This window comes from Diadema antillarum, unplaced genomic scaffold, assembly GCF_040938485.1.
Source record: "Diadema antillarum isolate AM-2024a unplaced genomic scaffold, OU_Dant_1.0 seq00001619_RagTag, whole genome shotgun sequence".
In the NCBI taxonomy this organism is placed as follows: domain Eukaryota; kingdom Metazoa; phylum Echinodermata; class Echinoidea; order Diadematoida; family Diadematidae; genus Diadema; species Diadema antillarum.
The window spans coordinates 327997-344437 of NW_027272331.1; the positions used below are offsets into that span (position 1 = coordinate 327997).

The 16441-nt window shown below is 37.0% G+C and overlaps 1 protein-coding gene across 3 annotated transcripts in view; it reads right to left on the reverse strand.

Moving 5' to 3' along the window:
• Positions 1-9756: 9756 nt before the first annotated feature.
• Positions 9757-16441, reverse strand: part of LOC139711151 (potassium voltage-gated channel subfamily KQT member 1-like) — a 321837-nt gene continuing 315152 nt past the window's right edge. For all 3 annotated transcript variants that reach the window (XM_071623068.1, XM_071623069.1, XM_071623067.1), the window contains 2 exons: positions 12888-13089; positions 9757-11902 (listed from right to left, as the gene is read on the reverse strand). In XM_071623068.1, coding sequence (XP_071479169.1) covers positions 11179-11902; positions 12888-13089 — 926 coding nt within the window. In that variant the 3' untranslated portion in view covers positions 9757-11178. The remainder of the gene's footprint in view (positions 11903-12887; positions 13090-16441) is intronic.

Here is a 16441-nt window from a genome sequence, read left to right on the forward strand (position 1 = left end):
CATTTGTATACAAAGAAGGCTATGTACAAGGCAGAGATGTATACAATGTGCTTTGTAAAGCATGATACAGTACAGTCCAGTCCATATCACCTCTATATAATCATCTATATATAATATACCAATGGATATAATTTTTGACACGCATTCACAGGCTACATACACTGTGTCAGCTCTAACACACATCAGCCTCCGTATTCCTAGCTACATCTTGCAGTCAAAATGCAAGATGAGTGAGTGAGTTCTGTCCATTTAAGCTCTTTTATAAGAAACCCATACAATCTGCCTGCGTGTAATCCCTCACCACACCCCCTCCCCCATACGAGACAAAACATGTTTAAAGCTGCATTCTGTTCTTCCTCTCATAAAGTAACAGCTGCATGGCAATCACTACATCCATTTCATTACGTTTTCCTTAAAAGCTGTATGACATTACACATTTCTTCTAAGAAAATATATATTACTGAGATACCAATTCAATAGAGATACAATTCAAAGTGGGCAGTTTTGTGCTAATTTAACATTCAACCATTGCCAAAGTCCAATGTTACACATCTTATTTAGAGACATTATGTATCTCTTCCAGAAAAATATCTATTACCCATCCTGATGCCAGAGTATCTAAAGTGGGCAGTTTTGTGCTGATTCCACATTCAACAACTGTCAAAACCCAATCTTACATATTGCATCGGTCGCTTAATTAAAACAAACAACCTATGGTTTCTCAGATTTCAAGAAATCAATAATTTGACTGGTACTACAATTGTTTTATTGATCACCATATTAATGATGTGTTAGTAACTCTCAGGACACAAGACTTGAACTCTCGTATCCATTTTTCGATTTAGTTTTACCAAGGCCAGTCGGCACAGTATTTTAGGTTGAATTTGGTGAAGTTGGCCTTTGCGCAGCCTGATGATAATAACAACCATGGCAAGTATCAAAATTCTGATTCTGTTTCAAATTTAACATCTCCAAAATTGTATTTGCACACTATGTTGATTTTTTTTTTTTGGGGGGGGGGGGGGGGAGGGGTGGGGTGCAATTTGGAGATCATATTTCCCATTTTGATAACTTCAATCACTCCTAAAAATTATCATCAGTGATGCATTCCTAGCCAAATTCACACATTACCCCACAGCTAAATTTTCGGATGTGAAACACCCTCCGGACAGCACATGATGAAAGATAGACTTTGCATATTCATTCGCATCTCAGATCTCTGCTGCAGTTCTTTTGAAGCAGAATACTCGAAAACAGTGGCATCATATCAAGTTTGGTATATTCACACAAGATATGACAGGTGAAAAATATACGGATGCATATATTCCACCTTCACATGTTCACATTGGCAAATTTACAAATATATCACTTGGCAGTTGTGAGAGTTTTTTTTTTTCATTAGCAGACAATGAAAGCACTAATGCCACTTGCAACAGGATTTGAACAGAATGATGTATATATAAGTATATATATATATATATATATATATATATATATATATATATATATACATACATATATATATATATATGCACACACCTTTCATTCATTCACAAAATGTGCAATAGGTATAAAAAGGCAAATTGCATACATGCCCTGTACAGATTTTAATTTGCAGCCGAGTACAAAGAGATACAAGCCGCACTGTTGAGACAAAGATTGCAGACAACTATTGCTCTCAAATTCCTGTGTGTGCAGGATTTTCCAACATTTTCACCCAGACTGCCATTGTCTGATGAAAGCAGCTCCATCACCCCTACACCCCGCCTCCCCCCCCCCATGCTTTTCATCAAAGGCAGGGGCTTATTAGTCCTCTCCCTAATTTGACGCCAGCCTACTGTATACTCTGAGGTACGCGTACTAACACATACGTTTCATTCCTGTACATTACTGTTCGCTTTGCGCACACCCTTACACCCACTACACCACCAAGTGTATGAGTGTGTTTAATACTTTATGATATCAATACACATTCTTTCAAATAGCAATGTTTCCAATTACAAGGAATAAAAAAAATCATATTTTGATGAGTCAATAAATGTCCATATTCATATGAAAGCATGCTTATGACGCAGGAAAAAACAAACAAACCCAGAAATCTGAAGCATTGCAAGGGTAAATCTAATTCCAAGATGTTTTGATTGGCAATCTAATTTCTAAAAGAATTTGCAAAGTCCTGGTATGCCTATACATAATTCAAAAAGTTAAACTGATGCAAGTGTTTGGCTTTGGTTCTATTCTGTATTACATCATTATTATTGCCATTAGCATTTTGTTGCACAATCAGTGTTATTCGGATCTTTTGGGAGAAAGTCAATCAAATGCTGATGACACTTTAAGCATCAAAGTTATCCTGATGCTCTTTGATTTGTTGTTTATTTTGTTTGCTTTGGGCTCTGGATAGATTACAAAATGTCATTCTTTTTATTGTCAGTATCATATTTGTTTGTGTGCATATGTGTGTGTAATCTCTACATATCACATTTCCAAAGATGGCCTGAAGAATTGCCTTAAGCCGGTGAAAGTCTAACGACAGTGAAAGAAAACTAAATGAGAGGGAATTATGTTGGTATATTTGATTCTAGGTAAAGATTGGATTGTGTGCATACATGCCTCATGAAAAGTCTCTCGGCTGTTTTGGAGTGACACATTTTTGTGTTTTGCTTCTGAGAGAGAGAAGGCAGATTTCCCCCACAATAATAAAATGCCTACAACACCAGCGGGGCTTATTTGGCAAATCTTAAAGGACAAGTTCACCTTCATATACATGTGGTTTGAGTGAACGCAAAAATATCAGTAGAACACATCAGTGAAAGTTTGGGGAAAATCGGACAACCCGTTCAAAAGTTATGAATTTTTAAAGTATCTGCGCAATTACTGCTGGATGAGAAGACTACTACAGTGTATGATGTCATATGCGTACAACGACATAAAGAAAATAAAAAGAGAATTTCACAAAATGTTACTTTTTGAAAAAGGTGTACATTTCCTCAACTTGTCACGGATGTATGTTAAGGGTAATATTATTCGCCATGCCTTCTGAAAGAGGGAAGTCAAAAGACCCTTTATTAAGCGAGGAAAATGAAAATATGTTGAATTTTTCTTTATATTTTCTTTATATCGTTGTACTCATGTGACATCACAAGCTATAGTAGTCTTCTCATCCAGCCTTCATGGAGCAGAAACTTCAAAAGTTCATAACTCTAGAACGGATTGTCTGATTTTCCTCAAACTTTCACTGATGTGTTTTACTAATATTGCTGCATTCACTCGACCTACATGTCTGTGAAGGTGAACTTGTCCTTTAAAGGGGAAATCAAGTCCAAATGTAAGTTGGTCTGATAAGAAAGAACAAAATATTATAAGTTCAAGGGTAAAATTTTGATCGAAATCAGGTGAAAAATAAGGAAGTAATGACATTTTGAAGTTTCGCTAATTTTTCAGGAAACAGTTCTTGAACCATCAAATTCAATATGCAAATTTCCCTCACAACTTGCCATACTAAGTATACCAGTACATGTAGTTTGTACATGACATTTTGAAATTTCTAGTTTTTCATTCAAGCGCAATTATGCCCAAGGCTTAAATCCTGGTATATCCAACTGATCACTACTCTGAAGTTATTAAACCAGGAATAACATCATGTTTCAGACGTCAATGACAAAGAAACATTGAATTTTCGTCATTTACAAGATCAATGGAAAATTGTGAAGTTATGACATGGTTAGCTCACTCATTTGCACATTCATACCCACTGTACAAGAACTGTTTTGGAGAAATTGGCAAAACTTCAAAATTTCATAACTTCCCTATTTTTCATCCAATTACAGTCAAATGTTTACCATTGAACTCATAAGACTTTACTTTTTTTATCAGACCAACTTATATTTGGACTAGATTCCCCCTCTAAAGAACTGTGCCCGCCACAAGCCAATTCAATGACATGGATATCTAACACAACAGAAAACTGAAGAAACCTTCCTATATGAGACACCATTTTTTTTCTCTGTTTTAAATGTTGCTCTCCGAATTTACTATAATTATGATCTCATTTTCCTTTTTCCTGGGAATATCACCATTGATTTTTGAAATGGAAGAGAACCCAATGTTACTGGGGGAGGAGGAGGTTTTGTAACAAGGAAATTTGAAAAAGATGTATACGCACATGGTACTCTTATCTATTTCTGAAGTTAGTTTGTCGGCAACATTCACTAATTGATTTCACATTCTGATTTCTCCCACCCACAGTATACCGTAATGGCAGTTATTGATATCGAGGATATTTTCATATGGGCCTGATACACACATTCCATCTTTGTGTGCTAAAAATCTTGTTTTTTTTTCTTTGATATTCCTTTCCCACTGGACCTTTTCACTCATGCCTCGTCAAAACTGCGTGATCTTTACACACTCAACACCCACACAGTCACACAAGCACATGCACACACATCTACACATTCCTAACACACTCCCTCCCCTTCAAACACACACACACAGACACCAGGACATACTCTGTGCGTATTTCAGTGTCTTAACAAAATACAGGATATTCGCTCCACTTTTGTGAGTTGAATGAAAGTGTACGCTGATGATAAACTCTTTTTAAACACACACAAATATCACTATAAAAATGACACAACTGCATCAATTAAACCATCTGCCTCATCTGCAATATTCTATGCACCTTGGAAGTAAGTAAAATTAACTGATGATATCTGCAATGTATATATTTTTTTCATGAATTCCAAAGACAACTTTTATGATCCAACCACATTTCCATCTTATATCTCTTCCATAGTCAAAGTCTCCATTTTTCTGTTTCCTTGAAATATTTCGAATTATTACCCATTTCAGATATCTGAGCTGCGGGTCTACAGAATTGTAGTCCCCTCGTTTCAAGTGCTAGCAGGAAAAAAAGGGGTATATTTCTTAAAGGCATAATTTACCATTTGCAGATGGAACAAAAGACCAGCATTACCACTTCAAAATAGTTCTAAAATGTGAGTTAGGGATAGAAACAACCAATGTAAAAATTCATACCAGTATAATCGATGTTAAATATACAGAATGTGAACAATAGGTATAATAAAAATGTTTCCAGGCTTAACCATCTAAAGCTATGGTTTACTGAGAAAAATAGTGATATCTCCTTAAGCTTTATTGCAAACATTTTGTATGGTATGACGTTTTGTGATACAACTGACCTACACACATATGCATCAAAAGTGATATGTTGAACATTTTTAAATTCACTGCTCCCAAAGGTAAACTGGACCTTTATGTCCCTATCTTTTACAAATGCCTACAGGATTTAGATAGAGAGGAATATAGCATCTGGGCACTTGAAAATTTGCCGTTGATGAGAGTTTTGCGTCAGAGGGCAAATTCCCATGTTAACTCATAAAAAAAGAGGTCGATTGCTGCAGCTGCCTTCTGCTGTGTGTAAGTGTATGTGTGACTGCGTGTTGAGCTCAAGCTGGCGCCGAGTGGAAATTATTTCTTATTGGGAAGTTGCAAAAAGTTTAAATTGTGGCTGTATCTATTACTGCTCAAAATGCCTGAAATAGGAAATAACAATGACATGGACTGGCTACTTTGGGGGGATACAACATTAATTGCCCTCACCATAGAATCCTACTGCCCGAGTTGAAGATGAGGGGAATATAATTCTAGTTCATGCAATAAATGTTGTATCCCCCTCAAGGCCAGTCCATATCTTCAACTGTTTGTTTGGACTTTGAAAGCAGATAGAGTAGTGAAGATTTTCACACACTATTTAATGCTGCAATGCGAGCAGCCAAAACAACATCAATACATGGATGTTGTACCATACTGCTCCCATACATAAATTCTCACAGAGCGAATATATATACGCCCCTGCTTTTACCACTTTAAAATTTCACAACAATTTATCATAATTATCTTTTCCATATCATCTCAAAATGCACAGGATGAACCCTTCAATGACTAGTAAATACTGGCATCAGAGAAATAGAACCAACAAGTTAAAATTGTGAAAATGTTAAGAGAGCATATACAGATTTCTACTACAAGCAATCATATGGATATTGATAAGAAAGGACAAAGGCATATCATATTCCATTAATATTCCCTAATAGGAACTAAACATGAGAGATGATGGGTAAAGATAAAAGTGTAGGTGAAGTAGAGTTTTTGCATGGAATTGTTTTTCACAAGCAGTTTATATCTTGGAGAAGTCTTGGACCTTGGCATAAAGAAATTGTTCTACAAGATAACAAAAACCAAAAACATATGAATTGGTTGAAGAAGAGTTAATAAGCTTTATATGGAACTTGTGGAAATGTGAGATCAAAGTTGCATGCATCATGAAAAATACTTTTTCCCTCTCTCTGTCATAGTTATCATGATTTCACACCTTTATTTCTTTCTTTAATCATTCCCTGTTGTTCTTTTTTAATGTCTTTTTAGGATTCTGCACAGTTCCATCTACATCCCAGCAACCCCCTGTAGAGAATGTGTATTATGACCAGGTGTAGACACAGAGTAGCTTTCATTGGCTTTAAAAATACTTGCCTGATCAAGCAGCTGAATCTCAATACATCCAGCTTACTGGCTCAAACATAGAGTCCAGCTCAAGAAAGGACATCCAAATATTCACCTAATATTTCACCCTACTGTGATAAGCCAGATTTATAACACCTAAAAAAGAATATAGCTATCCGATCAGTCGATTATCCATCACGTGAGATGCAGTTAAAAGTACCACTGCACATTGCTATTGTTGGCTGTGCAAGTTTGTTTGAGTAAAAATGGCCATCGCACGGCTGACCTATGTCACCAATTTCCATTGACTCCTTTGTTAAACTCAAGATCAACTTGTAGGTTTTGTTCCACTGCACGGCTCTGATGTCACAATAAACACATCTTTGCCTCCTGCACTCAACAGTTACAAGTCGCGCATTCAGTCACTCATTTTACTGTCAACAACTTCAACTGATCGGTTTCACACACTACTGACTTGTGACTGTGCTGCTCATTCGCCTTTCACAAAAAAAAAAAAATGGTGGCCATTTCTGCACTAAATTCAAGAATCTGTGTGGACCACATCTGTTGACATCTGAGGTGTTTTATAAAACAAATAGTGTATGGTCTCTACTCATGCAATGGAACAAGATTTGCACTCCGTGAAAGATGAGGTGCACTATTCAACTTGGCGTCACCTCGTTGAATAGAGCGCCTCTATCTTTCACCTCATGTGAAATCTTGTACCATGACACTTATGACCATTCACTATTTGCACTCTTATGACATTGGTCAATCAGCATCAACACAAAAACTGTAGTGTGTTAAGTGACAATGCCAAAACATCTACTATTTGCTTACATGGCTTTAACTTTCAAAAACTTTTACCAGACCAACATCATCAAAATAATCTGTTATCTTGTTGCAACTTTACCGATAATTACCTGTACCCAAATACCCTGCAAATGCTATGTCTTATTTCTTCAGACATTTTTCTAACTGTCCTTGTTTGTTGCAATGCTTTTGTTTCGAAATACCTTCAATGGCCAATTTCAGTAGAGTAATCTTATAAGAATTACTACTAAATATAACTGTCTCCAAAGTACTATAGATTTTGGCTGATTCCCCTTCTGTAAAATGGAGAGTATAGCAGTGGTTGAGGTGAGGATTCAGCTTTTAACTTTTTGCAAGATACTTCTAGAAACCACTTGATGAGATGTAAAATCATTTGAGCATACAATTGTAAGAGGAATTCAAAGTTTATTAGACGAAAATCGGGTTTGAAATGGCTGAGATATCCAAAAACAAAGTAAAACAAAGCAATCCCAATAACAGGTGGTTCCCACCTTTAAAGGGAAAATCCAGTCCAAATATAAGTTAATTTGATAAGGACAAGTAAAATGTTATGAGTTCAACAGTATAAATTCATTCGAAATCGGATGAAAAAATAAGGAAGTTATGACATTTCGAAGTTTTGCTATTTTAGGGGGAAACAGTTCTTGAACAGTCAATATGAATATGCAAATGGCAAAGTGAGCATGTCATTCCCTCACAACTTACCATATAGTTTGTACATAAATTTTGAAATTTCCAGTTTTTCATTCTAACGCAATTATGCCCAAGGCTCAAATCCTGGTATATCTAACTGATCACTGTTCTGAAGTTATTAAACTAGGAATAACGTCATGTTTCAGACTTCAATGACAGAAACATTGAATTGTCGTCATTTTTTGTACACGATCAATGGAAAATTGTGAGGGTATGACATGGTTAGGTCACTCATTTGCACATTCATACCCACTGTACATGAACTGTTTTGGAGAAATTATCAAATTTAATCTTCAAAAGTTCATAACTTCCCTATTTTTCATCCAATTTCAGTCAAATTTTTACCATTGAACTCGTAAACATTTATTCTCTTTTATCAGACAAACTAATATTTGGACTGGGTTTCCTCTTTAATTAGGATCACTTTGTATTTGGATATCTCAGCCATTTTAAAGCCAATTTTCATCAAATAAACTTTGAATTCCTCTCAGAAATATATGCTCTTTCACGTTTCAAAAGAGGTTTCTCATTAAATGAAAGAAGATATTATTCAGAGGGGGGAAGGTTCAGGTGTGAGTTTCTTCAGTTTGTCTCCCTCTACAAATTAAATTTGTAGAGGGCGACAAACTGAAGAAACTCACACCAGGTTTCTCATTGTCACAAAAAGTTGTCAAAAAATGTTAGAAACCTTACGCTCCATCTTAACCCAAACTGTACCATCTCTTTAAAGACTGATCTACAGTCCTGTGATGTGGAATCATGCTTCACAGTGCAAACAAAATACCACAATACATCACAAGAAAGAGACAGACAGCTGTAAAACATGGAACACCATACTTCAATTAATTCATTACATATACTGGAGATGCTCTTGTTTTTGAGGAATATATTCCAAGAAACAAAAATACAACCATCCATTCCCCAAATACAACATTCAGCAGGAGGCGATAGCAACATACAATATCATATGGATGCAGTGCAGGAATTAAAATACTATTCTGTAGTATTGCTCATGTTTTCTTATTTCAGATGGACAAATGGTGGCAGTTTGGAATAATTTGTGCTTTAGTGTGTAAGTGTAGTTTGTTTAATGGTTTATTTATTTGTTAATTTGTTTGTTTCCCTAAACTTGCATAATCTGTGACTGCTTGAAAGATGCCTGGAGCATTCAGAGGAAAAAGGAGAGAGCTTCAAAAAGCAGGTGAATGAACTCAATTGAATCAAATTAAACCACACGTTGACTTCTTGTATGTGGCTCGCTATAGAGGCAGTGTATGCTAATTGTGAGAACGCAACTACAGCTTTCGTATAGCCACAGTCACATTGGTAAAACTTCCAGAAGTTTAACTTTGAGAATGTTACGCTTTGCGAAGTTTGCTCATCCGTTCACACTAGCAGTTAAAACTTCTCAGAGGTTCAGTTCCTGAAGTAAGGGTCTCTGGTGCCCATGTACAACTACAAGAGGAAAGCACATGCCATCTGATAGTTAATGATTGTTATGTAAAGAATGCACAAATGTACATTCAAATGAGCGCGTGCTTCGGAAGCACTGCAAACAGGCTTGTCATGTGACAAACTTCACGAAATTTCAGTTGCATACATCCAGACTGCACAAATTTCATCAAGATTTGTGGGCTGGTTTGGGGAAATTTCCCTACTTTTAGTGGGAAGTTTCATGAGAAGCTTTGCTAGAGGTGTTTGGAAAGTTTGTGGTTACAATGGCTAAACTTCGAGAACTTAACATCGCAAAGTGCTGCCAGTGTGACTGCAGCTTGTAAGTTTGTGCTGATAGGTTTGCTAAATATGCATGTGGGGATGCAGTTCTGCATAGATTTCTGTCATTAGTCCTGGCCATTAACTGTCTAAATTTGCTAGATGCTGAAAGAGCTTGCAAAAGGAATGCAATTTTAAGAAGTTTTACCATTTTTAATTACAAAGATGTTAAACATTTAAGAAGAAACGGTTTTGAGTAATCAGTTCTATAGAATTGCACATACTATAACATAATTATGCAGAAAAAAAAATATGTGAAGAAAACACGGAATAAACTGGTAATAAAGTGCACGCTTCTACCAGGATATTACTACTAGTAAGATCAAAATCATTTATGTCATAACATCAAAGATTAGAATATTTTGTATGAATACTTGCTACATCTTTTGGCCCCCTTTATACAATGTAATTGCCGCTTATTATACATTGGGTACAGCATTTGCTTGTCCATTACATTTTATACTGTAAATTGATGTATTCAATGATGAAAAAAACACCACACAATATAAGTCAAACTGCCCGACAGGATTAGATATGTTACCAGCAAAATATTGCAATACCCATAAGATTTTAATCCTTGCCAACCTTGTGATAATCTTTTGATATTAGGATAATACTGCCATATTCTAAAAGAAAAAATGAAACAGTGAGTCAGAAATGAACATACAATGATCAGACGGCATTGATTCCCCATACAAGGAGAGCATGTTCAATTCTGGCACTCATACTTGTAGTGAAATGCAGATTCCAAAAGGAGGATTGCTCTTTTGTTCTTACCAATTTTTATTTACTTAATGCCACAGTGTTTCACACACACACACACACACACACACACACACACACACACACACACACACACACACACCAAGTTTGGGCGCTTTTCTCCACGAGACACAAAATCACTGGAAGTTTTAACAGTGGCAGCTAATATAGCCACCATAATCACACGATTGCACTTGACCTGGTTGCCGTCCGTATGTTGCCATGGTAACTGTACGTATTGTAAGCTGCAAATTGTTGGTGCTTCGCATGCCAGGGCTAAGATATAATCCCCCTTTGCAATACAGGCATAGTCCTCCTAGGGTGGGGCACATAGGGTTTCAGTTATGTGTATTAATCCTGTACCACAGGGATTAATGTACAGTCCTTTTGACATGCATTCACTCATACATACATACATACATACATCAATAAATGCACGCACATTTAGATACACTTGCAGCCTCATTTATGCATATTCTCTGACAATATGATTGACTCATACCCATTCACACTACATGAACACCCTCTGCTCAAAACCCGCAAACATATGTGAGGAAAAAAAGAAGGGAGAAAGATATCCTCCCAATAAACTTAGATTCTTGTCTCGCTGTCTAGCGCCGAAGAGCTTCCGGCGCTCGAGAGACGACTGCTACTGTACGAGACAGTATCAGGTGATCGTGGAGGCATGCTGGGTATTGGAATGTCTTGGTCGCTGGTTGCCGGGTTGCACACGTCGCTCTCGAGGTCCCGCTCGCTGGACTGCGGGCTCCCCTCCGCCCGCAGGGTCGAGTCACTCATGCGGTCGTGGGAGTGGACGGAGCCCGCGTCGCTGCCCTGGATGTCGCTTTGCGAGTGCGACGTCTTGATCCCGAGCACCTGCTTGTCGTCCTCAACCAGGCTCGGCTGCGACGACGACGACGACAGCTTCTGGATGGCGGTCGGCGATGTGGACGTGGGGTCGGCCGGCGACGTCGCCGACGAGGTGTCCGACGACTCCGCCCGCGGGGGTGGAGGTTCTCGGGGCCGCTGGTGGTACGAGCCCCACCCTCGCCGTCTCATGAACCCCCTCGGGGCTGGGTCGGACTCCTGAGAGTGGTCCTCCTCTTCCTTGCCCCCCTCCGATGCGGTCTTGGCGTGCCTCTCGTCCCGGTACAGCTCAATCAGCATGTCCAGCTTGCGGTCAATGAGAGTCACTCGCCGCTCCACCTTCACCACCCTGGACAGCAAACTGATATTGGGGTCAAAAAGTTCCAGGTCGCCGGCGCCGCGACCTTTCCGCCTCTCTAAGCCTGATTTGCCCAGGATCTGGTCTAACCTGCATGTGCAGACATCATACATAATGGAAAAATGACTCAAACATGATGGACAGCTGCCCATACTTGAATGAAACAGTGTGATACTCATTTATCTTTGAACTTGCAGCATCTCAATTTTGACAGAGAGTGTTATAATACTTAAAGCATAAAGTGATTATTTATACCATTCACCATTCTAGGTGAGCTTTGTGAGCATGTTTCACTTCTAGTATCACAAGTTGTAGACTACAAGATATACTCAGAGCATTTACAGTGTGAACTATCATACACAATTGTTTTGATGCACTCAACAAAAGCTCAAAGCAGGGAGATGGAACATATACTGCATATATTATGTTTGGTATATATAGAAACATTTACTGCATATGTTCTATGGCTGAAAAGAGTTGCTGACTAATTCCAACATTTCTAATCATGGTAATTAGGATAGATTCTTGATATTTCATCTGCAGATGAATGAAAGACAATAGCACTACCTAGGGAAATTACCCTCTTTAATTTATTCAACTTTCTTATGCTCACTTTATGACACAGCTAGAGCCAAATTTACATAATCTTTTCCTTTCTTTTATTCTTTTTGAGAGTGCACATGATAATTCAAATATGATGAAAAGTGATGGTCAAGCAGAGGAGAAAAAACACTGAAGTCTGAAAAAATTTGTGAAAATTCATGCCATCACTATCAAGTATAGCCAGGAATAAATGTCACTGTAGTATTAAATTATTGACTTAACAACTTATTCTAATCATTCTGTCTACAAGAAAAGTTAAGCAAGGTATACAGTCAAGTTGTTCGCAGACTTTTCAGTCCTTATGGAGCATCTAGCAATCATTTTGAGGGGCACTCTGGTTACCAAACTAAACAAACTGTTGAGCAGGTGACTTTAGCATGACATGATTCAGAAGGATGCAGAATGTTCAGAACAATTTTACTGGAATACATTTAAAAAGATTGCTTTAATTTTGTCTCTTTCATCTCCTCACCTTGACTGAAGATTCTTGATTCGGGCAAGCATGTCCGCGTGGCCCGACGAATATTGCTCAATGACGTCCTTCACATCGTACGGCCGGAATGCCTCTTTGAATTTCCGCCGCGCCACAAAGTATTTGATCTTGCGCACGGCCCTTATCGCGTTCTTGTGAGCCTCGGTGAGTTTGGTGACGCGAACCGGTTCCTCAACCTCATCTACAACAATAATAATCAAACATACATCGGAATGAATAAGAAAAGCGACATCAAAGACCTTTTGCATTACCAGCTACACACCTAAAACAATGTTAACAATTTACAAACTTTGAGAGCGGCTCTGTACAGTTTTTCTAGTAGTTGTGTAATCTGCTGTAACATCCTGAGAATTTCTCTCTACAACCAGTCTACTGCAAATGTAAGTCTCATTATAATAAGCTACTTGGGGAGCTAGCAATAATACGTGACAGAACTCTAAAAGCAAAAAAAAAAAAAAAAATCCTAAATAATATCTATGAAGGCTACAAGTGGTAACATGAACAGTTTGGTTAATCTTTCAGACCTATTGAATGTATATTACAATGAAATATAAACTCAAATGGAAGCTTGATATTTGATTATGATGCACGTTTATCATTCTTTACCCATGGAATTTTCTGCTTAACCATGAAATATGCCAGGCATATCATGACACTATATCATGCATTGCTGCGATATGATTGCATCTTAAGGAGATAAAGCCTCACAACAAGAAATCGAACCAAAGAAACTAGTTGCTTAGTAGCAATGGGATCCCATTTTTAAAACATTTCAATCCAATGATTTGTCTGCATTACATAACGTATACCTCCACCAAAAAAGGTACTCACATTTAATCCATACCTAACATGAATATATTGGAAAAGGAACAACTTGTAAATACACAAATCACACACAACAGTTGTAGGAATGTTTCTAACCACTTCTAGAAGAAGGGGATAAGTTTGTTCAGAGAATGAGGCATAGAAATAATGAAGTCAATCTCATAATATGATTCTTCTCAGTTATCTAACCATCACCACAAGAGGGAGGCATACAAGGAACACACAAGAAAAAGTTGTAGTGTCCAAAAATGGATACAGAATACAATGGAATTAACAGTGTCAGCCTATTACAAACACGGAGAATCACAAATGGGTACTATAACTGCAAATACAGCTGTAGCGTATGAGAAAGAGATTGAAGAAATTGTTTGTTTTTTCTTCCACAAAATCTCATTTTGTCAGTGACAACCATGGACACTACAAAAAGCGTCCTATAGTCAATGCCTGGCTAAAAAGATTGAGACAAAATGGCTGATGCTTTGGTTTCCAAACTTCTTATATTACAAGTTACCATTTTTTAAAAGTTGTTTCAACTGAGACACTGCAAAAATTTTCCCCAGAATTCTCCTTTTCAAAACATGCAATTTTAAGTGGAATAATTTCCCATGGGGCCTATATATGCATTCCATCTTTCACTCATGCTTAGTGCAGAACACATGCTTGCTAGTTTGTAGCATGCAAACATTCAGTACTATTGTGCCAAAGTCTTTGCATCAAGATATTGAAAATATCCACAGGAGCACATCACAAACCTTCTTGCAAAAGAAAATGCAGGTTGTTACACCCTCTTATGTGGCTGTTTTGGGAAAGCAATTACCATAACAAGGTTAACAAAACACCACCACCAAGCCATATTAGATGGACTATTTGCAAAAATCAAAGGAGAAATTTTTGTTTTCATTTTGGAGATATTTTGTGGGGTCGAAGAGGCCAATATGCTAATACAGAAGTTATTATATTAATTTTGATTTGCAAATTGCAATGGTTTCAGCTTTCACATGATGCACAATGAAAATGGAAAGAAGTGATAAGACCAAAAACATCAACTATATAGATGTACAAAATTCATGCACAAATTTTGATGGATCAACTGTAAAGACCTGCCATATCTGGATATACACTACTGAGATAAAAACAAGTGCCATATACATGCAATCATATATCCTCTATAATATACTACCAGGTCATACGTGCACTGAGATCCACTACAAATATGAGCATGCATATATCCAATCATATCACTTTACTAGGACTGCATCCATTCAAAAGAGAGACTTGATCTAAAGACATTTGACATGAAGAGATGTTTAGGTTAGGAATGAGCACTTCTAATTACTGTATATGCGGTATATTTCACAGTGTTTTTATTTTTCCAGATTTCACCAATACTCACTTGTATGTGGAATTAGCAACTAACAAAAAATATCAACTCCCACAGTTCAAATAGAATGTACAGTATAATCATAGCAAAGGTCATAAATTGCTTTTTTCCCCTTGAAAAGTGATGATATTCCTCATTCAATCTTTGAATGTGGTTCTCGGTTGCAGATTAAACCACTTGCAAAATGTCTTTCAATTCTTAATTCTCAAAATATTACACCCTATGAAATATATGGCATATACAGTGGAAGACACTTCAGCAACTATCGGTATATGAAATTTGCCCAAGGAATCAACCAAGAGAGCTTGTGTATACCTGCTGTTACTAATATACTAATATACTAATATACTAATATACTAATATACTAATATACTAATATATTAATATACTAATATACTAATATACTAATATACAGCACTATCATATAGATAACTTCAAGGAACATAATGACCTTTGACCCATAACCCTCCTTACATCAAAGAATTAGTCTGTATCATGTGAAATAAGTTTCATGCATGTACATGCATTGAAAAGGAGTCATTTCAGATAGAAAAGAACATGCAATTTATGCATATATTCAGTATTTGGTATGTTACATGGTAAGTTGTTAGTATGCCATTTGATGACCAGTGGAATAGATGATTGGTATAGATAGAGAAGAAATAGCTCGATGGAAAAGACTGACTTGATGTAAAGATGTTACCATCACATGACGAATGTACTGATGACTCAGGAGTGGAAAAATCAAATCTGCACCAATGTAGAAAACAGCTCTATTGATCTTAACACGCATTTCATATTATTACTTTCATTTCAAGGCAATGACAAACACCCTTTTGCTCTTTGCGTCACTCTTTAAAAGGAAATCTTCAAGAGACTGTCACAATTTCTGGCACTTCTGGCGCTTTAAGAAATAATGTATTTAAAAATTTCTCTTTGATTGTGTCATCCTCATGTGCTATTATCGGATTGCCAATTGTAATTGAATTGTAGTTGGACAGCACAGGCCCAAAGCTATATCAAACTGAATATGACATATTATGAAATGCATTACTTAATGGTAGTGCTCCAAAATTTTCCTTCTATCAACCTGTTCACTGGTGTTTATTGAACCATATTGTCTGTAGATAACCTATATCATATTCATTTATGTTAAGAGCACACTTATCACAAGCTTTTTTACTTCTACAGATGTGCCCCCAGCATTTTCAAATTGATTGTATGTTACCTGTACTTATATATATTTGCTGGAAATAAATGTTCTTGACCTATGAGTAAAAAGAAAACCCTGAAAAAATATAGTAAATCTCATATCATAATTTCAGGA